The sequence below is a fragment of the Varanus komodoensis genome, unplaced genomic scaffold, assembly GCF_004798865.1.
Source record: "Varanus komodoensis strain SLA01 unplaced genomic scaffold, ASM479886v1 scaffold32, whole genome shotgun sequence".
Classification (NCBI taxonomy): Eukaryota; Metazoa; Chordata; class Lepidosauria; order Squamata; family Varanidae; genus Varanus; species Varanus komodoensis.
The window spans coordinates 1,073,199-1,088,220 of record NW_025335798.1 but is presented as its reverse complement, the minus strand read 5'-3'; the positions used below and the strand labels follow the sequence as shown (position 1 = coordinate 1,088,220).

The following is a 15,022-nucleotide window of genomic DNA, read 5'->3' as shown; positions in this document are numbered from 1 at the left end:
AGCAGCCCTGCCTTTAAAGTTGACTGCAGAAGGGGCTCTGCAAACATCCCATCATGGCTTTAAAAAAAAAAAATGTATTCTGCTTTTTTGGCCTTCCAAAAGTCTCCCTAGGCAGCTTACAAAATTAAAATTATACAGTGCAAAAATAGAGAATATTAAAGGAGAGCCATAAACAAATCCAAGTGGCAGGAAATAATTGAAAACAGGTCAGTGGCCTGGCAGAATTAGGGCATGTGGAACAGCCTGCCTAGAAACCCCGTCACTGGTGAGAGCTGGCCAGGCCTTTCTCGAGAGGGAGTTCCCGAGCTGTGGGGAGCTGCACCGCATGACCCAGCTGGCTGAACCCCTGCTGCTGTGGCACACGAAACACGGCTTTTGATCATGAGCGTGGTGGAAGAACACATCCACGTGGGAGAAGGAAGCAGTCCTGCCCATTGCTCTTTAGGGCTTTGTAAGTCAGAGCCAGTGCATTGCATCGAGCTCTGGAAGTAACTGGAAGCCTGTCCAGAGTCATCAGAACTGTACGGATGTGATGCAGAAAGCAAATCCCAGAAACCAGCCTGGCTACTGTATTTCGCACTTGCACCTATTCCAAAGTGTTTTGAAACCAGAGAGAGAGCTAGTCTTAGTCTTCCTGTTTCTCTCCCTGAAGCAGAGATGTTTGGGCCCTGTCACCATAAAGGGGTGTGTAAAAACAAGAATTCCCCAAACCGTTTCCTCACCAAGAAGAGATCCATTCTGCAACTGTCATACATTTTGCAAAGGAAGTAGATTTTGGTGGGCTCATTCTCTGCGTGTTGACAAAAAAGACCTTCTGGTGGGGTGGCAAGTTTACTGCCTCAAGACCTAGGGGAATAAAGTTAAATGGCCAGAATGTGTGTAGGGGCTCCCTCTCTGCAGTTTCTGTTCCCTCCTAGAGTGAGGAAGCTGATCTGGCAATACTTTTTGCTTGGCTCTGTTTCTAGAGTGCCTTTCCTTTATCCAAAATTCTATTGATTTGTTTCTTACTGATTTCTGTGTTCCTTTATCCATTTCTCTTATCTCGGCTTCTTGGGCTGATAAATACGAGGCAAGGAGAGGCAGCACTTTCTTGCCTGCACAGTCTTCACCCAAGACACAGGCTAATGGAAAGAAGTGTTTTTTCCCTCTTTGGGAAGTGTTGTTCTTGCATTTGTGCAGAAGTCTCCTTTGTTCCTCCCTAACATGGCTTCTTTTTGGGCCACTCTGGGGACCAGGATTACTATCACCACAACCTAACAGAAGTCTTCCCTCAGTTGCCTTCTCAGATGCCAACTTGCCTTCTTCAGTTGTGATCAACCACCAGTCTTAAGTACCTCTTGGAGTCCTGAAGGGTTAGGAGGAGTGATCACTTAAGTCCCCAGTAGGGCTTTTCCAACGATGGTCTTCATCCTGCGGACTTTGCATGGATTTGGGAGATGATCTTGGTAGATACCTTCCTTCAACTTAGATTTCTTTTCAGGAAGGTGAACTGAAAAGATCTGCTCACACCACAAGTCACTCATAAGCATGGTCTTCTTAACTTCTCTACTCTCAACAACCATTCCTGTTCCAGGGATTGCACACAGAGGCCTCTCAAGTGAGACAGGGATGCTAGGTTGGGTCACTACTGACTTGCAGAGTATGCACTCGTCACAGGCTCGTCCCCACTCTCTCGATTAATTGAATCGAATTACTGTCCTTTAGAGTAGAACAATATGTTGGTTTCTTCAGAACAGGTCTTGTTGAAAACAGGTTTCCAGTGCCCCATTCAGGTATGTCTGAGTGGAATCAAAAGAAGTTCCTAGAGTGGTGAGGAAGAGGCTCTTTCTGATGCAGATCTTCCTGTGGGTGCTAAAGGTTTCCATGAGAATAGGTGCCCCCATTCCCTGGGATATTTTGATAAACCAAAATAGACCAAATTTTGATGACCGAAAGTCACTCTGTTTCCCAGGCTGAGCAGTACAGATCCTACTTTTCTCTTTGCCTTTGAGTGAGTGATTTGGGATCACAGTTAACTAAACTTCTGGGTTTTGAGATTAGGAACAGTGCCCCCCCTGCCCCCATTGCAGTCAGTTTGTCCCAAATGTTGGCCATGTCTTCCTGCCCCAGCAGCACCTCACTCACTGCTTGTTGGTTTTCTCTCCTAGGCAAATGGAAGCCCACCTTGAGCCTCTTCAACTACGAGCAAGTTGTGCTGCAGGAGGCCAGCCCAGTAGCCCTGCTTTCCTCATCCTCATCATCCTCATTGCAGAAGTCACCCAAGCGCTTCTCTTTCAGCCCATGCGCTAGTAGCCCTCACCTCATTTCCCCCACCAGCACCCTCTCACACAGTCCCATCAGCCCCGTTGTAGCCGAGAAGTTCAGCTGGCCAGATGTGCGAGAGTTGAGGTCCAAGTATTCCTGTCAGAACAGGGCTGAGAAGGGCAGGCCCCTGCCTGTCAACAGGAGCCGCTCGGCACCAGAGAAAATGATGGATGCAGAGAGGATGCCAGCAGATCAGCAGCACCCAAAGAGGAATGTGAATGCAGGCGCAAAATCTCAGGAAGGGGTGGTACAGAACAGCAGAGGAAAGGGCTCCCTTGACTCCGTCCTGAAGGATCATAGCTTCAATGCTCATGAGGAATTACGTGTCACAGCCGAAGCCTCTTTGGAGAACAATCAACGGGTGATTGTCACAGAGAAGCTGCTGGATGGGACTGGGGAACTGGATGAAAGCTATGTACAGATTCGCTCCCCTACATCTCGGGAGAAGATCTCTCTCAAGGCTGTGGTGGAGCGGTGCAAGGCTTACCAGGACTCAGAGGAATACCGCAGGCACGAGCAGGACTTTCAGGACGTGTCTCCCCAGAAGGCACTTCGACAAGACTTGTGGGAGAAAACAGACAACAGCCAGCAGAGCCTGGTGAAGAACCTGAGGGAGAAATTCCAGACCCTGAATTCCATCAGTTGAGCATCTGCATCATGCTCCTGTGCCCCTAAGTGAAACATAGGAAAGTTCTTGAGGGAGCCTTCGATGGGACCTCATCACCTTTTCCAACCTCTTTAGCTCTGGGACAGAACTGGCAACAATGGCTTTCCTTCTTGGAGGTGCCACTCAGATTCTCTTTACTCACTGTGCGCTGTCTCATGTGGGCAGCTGTCACGAACTTCCAGGAAGCTGCAGCCTCTGACAAGGAGTTCTTCCATGGTTGTGCATTCTAAGCTGGGTTGTTTCTCTCCTTAAATGGCCTGACCCTGTTACTGCCTTGCTACTGGTGCCCCGTTGGCAATGCTATTGGCAGTAATCTTAGTACATCTCCTAGAAGCATCAAGGGCCTCCCCCTTAGAGCACTGTATCATAAATCAGCTACTCATGTGGCCTACTGAGAAAAGGTAGGTTTCTCCCTCCAAGGTCAGGCAAGGTTGGGAAATTCCTGCCTTGTCAAGCCAGTGTGGAAATGGACAAACCTTCTGTTGATCAGTCTTACAGGAGAGTAAGTTATTTCCCCAAGCCCTCTTTTGTTTCATGTTTTATTTTTTAAAAGAATGTAATTTTACTGTGGTTGGGAGTTTTGCTTGGTTCCAGCCCTCCCAGTTTGAGAACATATAATCTAATAATACTGGTTGTGTACACATTTCAGCCTGTACGCACTGTGCAATAACCACTTTTGATCAGAGTATATGGCTTTGGCTCCTTCACTTGTGTGGTGGGGTGAAGAATTGGAAAGTGGCAGTATTTAGTTTTTGCACTGGATTTCATGGGTTCAAAACGGCAAAGGCAAGAATGAGGAGTCCTGGCGTCACAAATCTCTCCAAGGTCATTGGTGACATGGGCTAACACTGGTGTAGATCTTGCCTACCATGATTTTAGGATGTTTGAGGATCTATAATGTGGTGCCTGGAGAGCTGCTGCTTCCCCAGCCTTGCCTTCTAGTGTAATAGGTTCGTTGATGCCAGGTGCACTGCGTTCTCAGGTACAGCAGTCTGATAGGGCATGAGGAGGAGAATCCGAAGTGGGAGAACTGCCCTTTCCTATGCCTTGCAGGCAGAAGGTGAGGATGCCGGTGCTTTGTTCCTCATCTCTTTCTCATTGTTGCAGAGCTTTTTGTTTTCTATTAACAGTTTACCTTCTATGAATTCCACCGGGAGGAAAGCAAGCTATGCCAGTTCCAGGACTGGTGTAGTCCCCTTGTCATTCTGTGGACCTGCTGGGGAACAGGAAGGCCCTACTTCCTGTGGATCCAGTGCTTCTCCAAGCACACCACCTTCGTGCTCTTTACGATATCAGAGTAACAACTGCAGATCGTTCCACTTCCTCTCAGGCGAGACTTGTGAGACCAAAATAGGCAGAGGACTTCAACTGTGTTCACTCCTGCTAAGGCCTATGGAATGCTCCAGATCAGCCTTTCTAAGATTTGCCTAAGGGAATGCATAGCTCCAGCAAGGAAGCTGCTATGAGAAACTAGTTGGCTAGCCTTATTACAGTACTATATGCTGGGGTGAAGGTCAGGCAGTGACAACAAATGAAGGGGACAGATAGCAGGAGGGAAGAATTCAGGGTGTGGCAGTGGGTTTTTCATTACCGCTAGATAAAGTAGGGCCTCAAAATATTTAAAGTAACCACACATTTTAGTTATTTCCTTAGCATATGTCAAAGAAGCAGTCACAATCTCCTTTAATTTACAAGTTTAAATAAAAAAGCTACACCACTACTCCCTCCCAGCCTCCTGGTAAAAAGACTATCCCAAAGAATATTTGGACATGCCAGAATTGTTTTAAAGATGATTCCAAATAACTTTTGGGATGTGAGATGAAAGAGTAGAATGATGGCATTGTGTACTGGTAGCTCGGAAGCAGAAAAGGGGAAGAATGGCGTCTTTGCACTGGAGCAAGCACAGGAGAGTATGGCATAAAGCCTGAACTTTCAGGCAAGGCAACTGTTTAACTATATTGTTTCTTCAGTCTAGGACTGTAACTGCATGCTCCTAATGATATAAGTGCTCATCCAAAGCTGTCCTTTATGCACTTAAAACACTTTGCATCGTATCACAAAACCATCATCATCATACCCCTATAAAGTAGGTTAGTAGCATCCATAATTTCCAGTAGTGGCATAGCTAAGGCCACCTGGTAAAATCAGGACTGAATGGAGATGTGCAGCCAGGACTTCTGTACCAGTAGTGATAGAAATTGCACACAAAATCCCAAAGCCAGAAAGGGTTTGTTTATTGTTTATTTTAAAAATGTTATTAAATTGCTTCTGAAGCACATTCTGAAGCTTTAGCTCTTTTTCTCTGGACAGTGGAAGCACATTGGAGCAGGTGGAACTTGGTGCCTAGCTGTTAAAAGAGTATTAACCCCAACCCCATGAACTTGTAGGAGAGTTCCTGGGCTACTTCTGCTGCTCTCTCGACCGCCCAGAAACAGCCCTTGCTACTCTGAAGCAAACTCTGTTCTGGGCCTGGTGATGTGAAGCTCCCGTCTAACACAGCCCGACCTCTGTATCAGTGGGGTCTTGGAGAGCTAAGCTTGATGGAAGAGCAGCCTAACAGAAGTGTCATTGCTTTGCAGATCAAGCCTACGGAGAAGGGAGAGCTGGAGCCAGGCAGGGTGAGGCTGCAAGTCGCCAGACAGCAAATGGTTCCTGCTGGGTAATGGGTGGAAGTACAACGCAGTAAAACATAGTGGCACACAGACAAGAGTGCTTGTCACTTGCCAGGCTGAGACCAAATTTCCGAATGGGTCTGGGAGCACAGCCCATAGTTGGTTAAGAGAAACAAGATAGTAAAAACTTTAAGGGGGATATACAGCAACTTCCTGTTAACACATATTCCAGTGCAGGGCGATGGTCATACAAGAGGAATAGAAGAGTATTTTAGCCTAACTTTTATGTTTTTAGTTTCCTGAAAAGGAGCATCGCACCGTACGTCAAACTCAAGAATGATAGGTGGCCATATCCTCCAAGAAAGGACTCCATGGCTGGCCTTGCTATCTAGAATACATGTAAAGGGCTAAAGAACATTAATAAATATTTCTTTTCTCAGGGGCCTTTGCAAAAATCAATTCAGTCCCCCCCCCCCAAATTCTCATGTGCTTTATTCTTTTCCATTTTTCCCCTAAACAAATGAAACCCCTAATGGAATCCTGATTGCTCATTAACTGCTGCCTCTCCTGGTGTGAGAGCTGCACTTTTACACAAGCTGCTTTTTTCCACACTGAAATACCAAGCTCAAACCCCTTTTTTGTGACCCAACTGATTTATTCTGTACTTAGTGTGGATCGGTATTCTCTTCCCCATAAGCATGAATTGGAAGCATAGGGGAAATCCTTCTCTTTGAGCACACTAATTTAAGGATGACGGAAAGATGAAGGGTGCCATTAATCAGTGCTGATTATGAGAGAGAAGACTTGAACTTCTTTGAGGGAAGGCGGCCAGGCCAGGCACAGCACTCCCTGTTTAGGTGAGGCTGCTTCCTGCATAGGTGCAGAGAGGTCCCAAACTAAGCTTGACATGAATCCAAGATACCTGGTGCAAGATTCTCCATCCTGGAGCAGGTGACCAAACACTGTCTTCAAGCTTTATTTTCATGCTGTAATTTTGAAACTGATCTGCCTACCAGATGGAAGGCCTTCTACCAAGAGCCACTTTTCCAGATCAGTTTGTTACCTCATGTGTGGGTGCCCCTCCCCACCCAAACAGCCCAACCCAGCACCTCTTTGATCTGAATGGGTTTTATAGCTGCACAGGATTGGGCCAGTTTTCTGTAGCACCAGTCCTGTGGCAAATTGGCAGCCTAGCTGTTACAACAAGCCGTTTCACCTATCTCTGTCTAAACTCCTTGTGATTTTTAAAAGTGGGCAGATTATTTGTTTTGAGTTTGTTTATGGGCCTGCTCTTTCTTACTGTAAGGTCCCCAACTGTGAATAATAAGTTTACCCAGTGATGCCAAGTCCAGTGACCCTGCCTGTTCTACTTTTCAGTGTTGTTCTTCCTGCTTGGCAAGTAAAAGCATAACTGTTTCAGAATCAGTTAGCTGTAGTACAATCTGCCATGCAGCTCTAGTTATCAAAAGCTGGTCTGAAGGATGCCTCAGTGTGTGCTCTACCTCTGAAGGTAGGCAGGAAGTTTTCTTTATGGCAGTGACACTTAAATATGGCACTAAGAGGGGGAATGTTGCCTCAGCAACACGGGGTGGAGTTAATGCTACCAGTATCCACAAAACCAAGCACTGTAATGAAACAGTATTGCTGCAGTGTCATTCTAGCTTCTCAAAGGTGGCACTGTGGAAAATCAGATCTGTCCATCAGCTGGCAAGAGAGCCCACGCAACTTCCAATTACAGCCCAGGAGAACTGGCAGAATGTGGCATTGTGAGACTTGATCGGAAAGCAACACCTCACTCTCGGCACCGAGATCCACATTCACCACAGCCTGTGTCAAGCGGAGAGGTACCTCCCTTATTTCCCACAGCGGCCTGATGAGCGTGTGGTGAAGTTGAGCCCCTGGGAATCCCCAAGGGTGTCCCTTGCATCAAGAGATGGTTTATAGCTTCTCTGCCGTGAGGCGAATCCAAACTGTTCTGTGCATGGTGTTTGTTGAGCCTGCTTGCTCCTGAAGTGTTAATGAGGGGATGCCCCTGGGTTAAGGCACTTTCAGTATGGTTTATGGCATCCACAATGAAAATGAGATGGACTCACCCATGAGCCCATGAGCATCCAGGATGCTCAACAGACACGTGAACAGTGGGAGTTGGCTATGGTAAGAACCCTTAAAACCCCTGGTCAGCATGATCATCGCTACGAAAAGGCTGCTGCAGGAAAAGGTGATCTCTTGGCTCCTCTTCATGATAGGCCTTTAGCTCCCCAAAAATAAGTTTAGAAAAGCGATTTGGCTGATCTGCTGTTTGCCCCTGAATTCCTGCCTTTGAGGAAGGGGTTTGTGGCCTTCTTAAAATCAGGCTCTGTGTGTGTGTGTTTGAACAGCCATTCACGCAGATATCGCAGGCAGAGAAGTCTCTGCGGAAGGGAGCGGCGGTGGCCAGCATTGCATTTTCAGCGACTCAGGAAGCCACTCTATTCTAGAGAAGTGCAAGCAGTGCTACAAATCGCCAAAGGCCATGCTCAGGCACAGTGTGCCCTCTAAGGGAACAACGGAGGAGCCATTTGCTTCTGGAGGGCTGAGCCAATACGGAACAGATGTTTTCAAAAAGCGGAGGGGAGGGCAGGGCAGGGCACCAACATTCAGGCAAGTCACACAGTAGACCCCCGCATAAATAAGAGGATGAATCCAGCCTTATCAATTGCAATGCTGCAAAAGTTGACTGCAGCGAAATCCCACTGAAATCAATGGGGCGGGAGTCCCAGCGGGACCTGGCTGCAATTAACTTTAGCTGGGTTGTGCTCTTAGTGTTTATAGCAGGTGAGTCTAGTTCCTCTCTCCCAGATGGGTTTTTCTAAAGTATCTTTCTAACCAGCATAGTGCAGAAGTCTGAACATGAGTGATACTCTCCACTTTGGTTGCAATCCTGATCCGTCAGCATCAGCAGGGATAGTGTCACCAGTTTGGTGGATGCCGGATCAAACACTTTGGAGAGTGCTGTGCTTTGTGGCCTGGAACTGTGCATGTGTGTGTATGTTACACCTCCTAACACAGAGGAGGGCCTGGTCTTCTGAAACCTGACTTCCAGCATGAGTGCTGAAACAAGTCAGAAGCTGCCTCAGCACATGCTGCTTGTGTTCTTCTGAGAGAGAGAGACTTTTCACTTATGATTTGGCGATGACTGTGAAGTTCCGTGTGAGAGATATCAACACAAGACAGGGAAAGCAGCTATGGGAATTGACTTTTGGTAGAGACGTGGAGACACATGTTCCAGCTCCGCTGCAGGGGGGGAGCTGCTCCAAAACCAAACACTGAGCTTAAATGGTTTTCTTCAAGTCCCGTTTGACCTGGCTGGGTCCCTGTTCCTTTCCTTTTCCCTATAAGAAGTCCCTGAAATCCATACAAAACATTTTTCTCCTGAAGCAGTTCTTTTTCAGAGAGGTGACCACCTGAGCCTACAAAGCATCACATGCAAGTTCAGTCTTGTTGGACTCAGCCTGTCCAGTGAGCCTGAGGAGCCTCATCTTAGAGCTTTGCTTTGGAGAACACTGGTTGTCTCAGAGCATGGATGTTGCTCTCTGACCTGAATCTTTGGGAAGATACGGGGGTGTGGACAATGAGAAGCAAGGCTGTGTGTTGAGGAGACGAGAACAGTGTTGAGTGGTGCTAGGAGTGCCCAGGGACACTCACACATGCAGTTTTTCCCATTATGCGCACCGGACCATTGGCATCTGACTGGGGCAAGCCACAGTTTGGCTATTTCTTTTTGGGAAAGAAGCTGAATCTCTTCTCTTTGTCTTTCTTGGTCAGACTCACATCCATGGTAGTGATGGAAGGCAAAGGCAGGCTTTGGGCCTTGGTTTTAATGCTTTGGGATTCGATTATTGCTGTGCTGAAGCCCTGAAGCCAGGTGTGCATCTCATCCTGTTAGAACAGGGACAAACACACACACATCCCAGATTTATACGTTTCAGTAGTCAAACTATAAAAACCAAATAGTTTGTTCCTCCCAAAATCAAGAGCACATTTCAAAATTCTGCATCAGTAATTGTTGCTGTGATTTTTAAAAGCTGTTTTTAAATCACTTGTTACTGCATTTCTAAAGCATTGCTTGAAAATTCATCCATTTTAGTCCAAACAGATTAGGTAGCATACGGCACTGTATACATCTCAGCAGAGCTTTCTGCTAGCACAGCAGAAAGTTACACACCCTTAAAAGAAATAGAAACAAGCCAAAACATTTGTTTCCAGAATGCAGCAGGAAGTTCCGCTCACCTGCAAACAAATGCTTCTGTTTGTTTTGGGGGTTGTTTAGGCAGCGCTGGTTCCCGCTGGACTAGGGTTGTCCCTGCAGCCACAACGGAAGGAGTTGAGGCACAGAGCAGTACAGACGACTGTTGTCGGAGTATGGCTAGTGCCCCCATTGATGGGCTCAGAGCTGGGGCCAAGGGGATAAAACGAACGCTAAGAAACTTATTACACGCTTTGCCAAAATTATGGTCCATTTCCTTGTGAGAAGAGACAATACATGGCTCAATAATGGTACTGTTCAGTACTTGACAAAACCACCCTGCTATTTTCAGCTGTGCATGGCTGGTCCTCAACAGATGCGTTATCCCCGATGCATGACAACACCTACCTCATCTTTGCCATGGAAGAGCCATTCACTCCCATTGCTGAGTCTGCAGGGACAAAAATGTGAATGCAAGATGCATGTTTTGGGAGGAGCAGGTAACTTTTCAGCTTTTCTAGTTATCAGATCCAAACATTTGCATGTTTTAAGAACCAAAGAATTGTAAGCTTGTAAAGCATCAAAATACTTTCTAATTCAATCTCCCTTAATTCAAAAGTAACTCCCTCCTGCCACCCGGCTCCCCAAAGAACTTCTCCGCTGCGATCCAGTATGAAGACTGCATTAACTACAGAGCAGAGACAAAACAACTGGCCAAATGGGTCCAAGATGCTTGGGGTCAGGATGATAAAATAGCACATACCAGTCAGCATAAAAAAAAGTACAGTGATGCAAAATAGACTTTTAAAAATCCTAACCTTACATATAAAATGACAGGGATTGAGGCAATGGTAACTGATCAGGAAAGAGATTTTGGGGTTGTGCTGGTTAGCTCAGTGGAAACACCCCAGTTAAATGGCAACTGTGGAAAAGGTAAATTTCTTGTTAGGGGTCATTAAGAAAGGGATTTAAAATAAAGCAGGAAACAACTCAATGTCTTTGCACAAAACTATAATGTGCCAAACTTGGAATATAGTTCTTGTCACACATCTCAAAACGGATGAGTTGCAGAGTAGAGAAAGATGCCAAAAAGAGCAAATAAAATAATCAAGGGTCTAAAGTAATTTTCTTCTGAAAAACAGATATAATCCCTGGGGTGACTGCTTAGAAAAAATGCAGGTAAGGTGTATAGGGACAGAAGCATAAACAGTTACATGTGGAGAAGGGAAGACACATTTCTCTCATAAAACTCAGGATCATCCACTGCAGCTGAATGGTTAAAGATTCAGGGCAAACACAATAAAGGACTTCTTCACACAGTGCCAGTCTATGGAATATGCTAAGAAAAAGTGTGGTGATCGCCACCCACTTCTGCAGGGCAAAGCTTTAATGGCTACTAGACATTGCGGCTATATGCCACTCTCCGGATGAGAGGCAATGCACTTCTGGATAGCCATTGCTAGGCAACAGCAGTGGAAAAGGTCTCTCGCCCTCACGTCTCCTATGTGGGCTCCCCACAACTTTTAGCTGCTGCCCACTGGACCAGACAGGTCTCTAGTCTGATTCAACACAGCTCCTACCATTCTTCATTTTCCAGTACGTGTTTTGCAGCAATCATGTTAAGATACAGCTCAACCACACCCTTAAAAAAGCATCTTCTCCTCAGATAGCTTCTTGATTGTTTTCCACAAAGCCCATCTATTCCTTGTATCTACGGGGACACTAGGCTGAGGGATTGCCTCTTTGCCTAACCCCTGCTTGCCCTCACCTCAACTTGAAGACATGTTTCTTCTTCTTGTAATCTGCAGCTACTTCACAGAAGGCATTCTTCAGCCGGAAAGGCTCCTCTCCATGGTAAGGCACACCCAAGGCCAAGCTCTTGGCATCCTTATAGAAGGTCAGCTCACTGTTCCTGAGCACGCAGTACAATGTATTCCAAGACCTAACAAGAACAAGCAGCTATTATATGGGGAACTCCATAGGTTAAATTAAATTGTCAGACTCTTCCAAAGCTGCATTCCTAAGCACAGTTATTAGGATATAAGCCCCCTTAAATACAAGAGGATTTGCTTCTGGGCAAATACCTGATTCACACCTCTTCAGGTTTAGAAGGCAGACAAATTCACAGTTTTTGTTCTTTCCTAACTAGTTTTCTAAAATCAACTAGTGACCATGATCTAGGTCTTTATCTAGAAATGGGAACAGACAATACCTAGAGATACCTTTAGTAAAGTTAGTCTTAATCTTTTGTTTTTGGGAGAACATCATGCTACAAGAAAGGTAACTGAGAAGAGTAAGAGAACTCATTGGAGAAATACTGAATGCTTCTCAGCTTATCAAAGATGTTTACTAACTTTAGTGTAGATGATCATGAGTTTGGCTATATTTCTTAATGTGAGTGGCCAGGGACTTTTTACAAAAGAAGCTTCATGTAATGAGTATCTCCAGAATGTTTCTAATGAAAGCCTAGAATCCAGATTTCAGCAAGTTACACCATCAGAGTTTGTGGGAAGTGCTACTGTGCAGCTAAAGGGAAAAGGCACAGAAAGTTTGAGGCCAATCTGGAATTGGAAAAGTCCTATAGCATCTAACTGAAGTCAATGAAAACTGAGGTGCAGGCTTGGAGAGAAGCTGGAAATTTTCAGAATCTGGTGTGAGGCAGGGAAGTTTACATAAACAGATATATGAGGGCAGTAAGGAGATACACATCACAGCAGTAATGTTTTTAAATGAATAATTGTGAGAGGAAAAACATAACTGCATTCCAAAGGCTGAGGAAAAGGGGGAAACCATTTTAGATCTGAGTAATAAAACATGATTTTTCCTCTTAGGTGGAGACAAAATAAAGTCCTTTGTGTTATCTGGTATGAACACCAAAATACCACATCTAAGCTAAAAGGGTCAGGCTAGGAAAGTAGACAGACATTCACTGATGTCCTAGATTTGTTCTTTCTCAACCTACTTCTCAATGTGTGTGTTGGCTGCTGCTTTGTTCAGGAACAAGATGCAATATATTGCCTGCAGGATTTTCTTCTTAATAAGATGCAATGCAGTAGCAATGGGATTTCTCAGTGATTAGGAAACAGCAGCACACTCTGCTAAGATATGCTAGATACCGTCTACCTGAATCTGCAGCCCTATTTGCATGTGAGGGCTTAAAGGTCCTGTGGATCACACCACATCCCTTGAACTTATGGACGGGATCTAGCCAGCTCTGAAGTCAGGTCTGCCTGAGCATCACCAAGCTTCCTCAGTGCTTCCCCACCTCAATCCATAAAATCACAGTGGAAAAAAAAAATCTCAGCCACTATGTCCCATTCATCCCTAATCTATTAATTGACATTTCCCCTGGTCTTGCTGGTATATATGCCCCATCATGATTGAGGAAAGGAAGCTACAAAGCTTTTCATTTCTCCTTTTGACAAAGTCCAGAGTCAGAAGGAGCTTTCACATCTGTGGAGCCAATGATATTGGCACCACCAGTTAGGTCATCTTCATCATTTGATCAGACCTGTGGTGAATTCATAGAATTTGACTTCATTTCAGTTGTTCTGTAGTAGATAAGCTACTCCTTGTGACCCAAAGCAATGGCAATTCTGTAACATGGTTGATTAGGGAAGCTATTTTCAACATGCAGTGCTAAGGAAGAAGCCATGCAAAGAACAACCAGTACCTGTTTGAAGCCCTCTTGTTAGGTGCCTCTAGATCATGCTTCCGCCCCAGGTAACCCTCAAGTTGTACACTGTGAGATCTATCCAGCTGTGCAGGAAGGGTCGCTGTCTCGTCAATCTCGCTCACAGGGGTCTGGGCCACTTTGAATAGCGATTCCTTGGTGGATGTTTCTTCATGGTCCACTTTGATCTCTGTTTCAGGCAGTTTTTCTTCAGAAAGCTCTTCTGGGGCTGTTTCATGACCCAGTTCCTCATTTTCTTGCACCTGCTGTAAATGTGTGAGAGAGAGCAGGTTTTCTTACTGAAATCCAAAGCCATTCAAGATGAAAATGGGGGTGCAAATTGGCTTCTGCTCCTTTCCCACTGAAGGTGCTGAAAGTCATGCTCTGCTTTTTCTCAGAAGGCGATAAGCAAGGGGACAGAATTCTGGACCATGCCACCCCATGGCAGGAGGGAAACATACTTTTGAACATCTCTGCTCCACACACAGTTTCCTTTGTGTGGTAAGCCATTACATCTGTGAGAATTGTTTAGGGTGGCCCACTCCTTAAGGAGGAAGTATACTGGCTGTGGGGGGAGCTTTTTAAGTGGAGAAACAACAGAAATATAATCTCTCACTTATAATTTGAAGGGGCTAACATCCTATCCCCTCAATCTATCACCTCGTGCTTTTTTCAAAAACTGTCCACAGAAAGCCCTGCACCTCAGCACTTTCCTCTGAGCTTTGGGTAATATGACATTCATTCATTTGGAGCATTTTTATCCGGTTCTATACAAAAGTCTCTAGGACATGTGGGAGGAACCAATATTCCAACTATTCTAGCATGACCTATCTTGAATGTTGATGTGAGGAGACTGTGCAGCATGGGCTGTTCTCTCAGGACCCAGAACTACATGAGCATGAATGAGACTCACTGTAGGAGCCCCAACACTGCAAACATGAGACATTCTGCAAAATCTAGACTGGATCTCAAGGTGAAATAGCTCCTACAATGATGTAATGAAAATGCAATGAAAGCACTGACCTAGTTGCCTCTACAAACTTTTTCCAGTCCTCTTAATAAGCTATCCTCTTCTACTCATAGCCTTTCTGTGTTTTCCCACTGCATCTTCCTTCTTTCTCCCTACTACAGAAAATCCATTAGGGGAATGGTATGATAATGTTGCACAGTGCCTTCTATGTGTTCAAAGCAGCATCCCTCCATTGAGAAGCACCCCTAACATCTATTTTGTTGTAAAATAATCTCCGTTGATATCATCTCCTTAGATTTTAATACCAGTCCAGTCATACTGTAGGCTGAAAATCTCTCACCCCAACTCCAGGTTTGGTAGATTCACTTATAAGGTCCAACTAACTCCCTTCTGACTGAAAGTCAGTGTGGCTTAGTGTGATCGACTGCCAAGCATCGGGTGCTGTGCTGAATCCTCCTCCCACACCAGCAGCAGCCAGGGACCACACACCTCCTTTACTGTAGGTTGACTGGCTGCGTTAGAACTGGAAGGCGTCCTAGAGCTTCCCTGGGATTCTGCTGGGAAAACAGGT

At 45.5% G+C, this 15,022-nt stretch overlaps 2 protein-coding genes across 6 annotated transcripts in view; one reads left to right on the top strand and one right to left on the bottom strand.

Annotated features, from left to right (window-relative positions):
- Positions 1-3,656, top strand: part of PLEKHG3 (pleckstrin homology and RhoGEF domain containing G3) — a 31,192-nt gene extending 27,536 nt beyond the window's left edge. Inside the window, exon 20 of the mRNA XM_044438257.1 lies at positions 2,148-3,656. Coding sequence (XP_044294192.1) covers positions 2,148-2,950 — 803 coding nt within the window. The 3' untranslated portion in view covers positions 2,951-3,656. The remainder of the gene's footprint in view (positions 1-2,147) is intronic.
- Positions 3,657-5,198: 1,542 nt separating this feature from the next.
- SPTB (spectrin beta, erythrocytic) overlaps positions 5,199-15,022 on the bottom strand; it is a 128,183-nt gene continuing 118,359 nt past the window's right edge. For all 5 annotated transcript variants that reach the window (XM_044438242.1, XM_044438241.1, XM_044438244.1 and 2 more), the window contains 4 exons: positions 13,482-13,747; positions 11,577-11,750; positions 10,217-10,259; positions 5,199-9,501 (listed from right to left, as the gene is read on the bottom strand). In XM_044438242.1, coding sequence (XP_044294177.1) covers positions 9,334-9,501; positions 10,217-10,259; positions 11,577-11,750; positions 13,482-13,747 — 651 coding nt within the window. In that variant the 3' untranslated portion in view covers positions 5,199-9,333. The remainder of the gene's footprint in view (positions 9,502-10,216; positions 10,260-11,576; positions 11,751-13,481; positions 13,748-15,022) is intronic.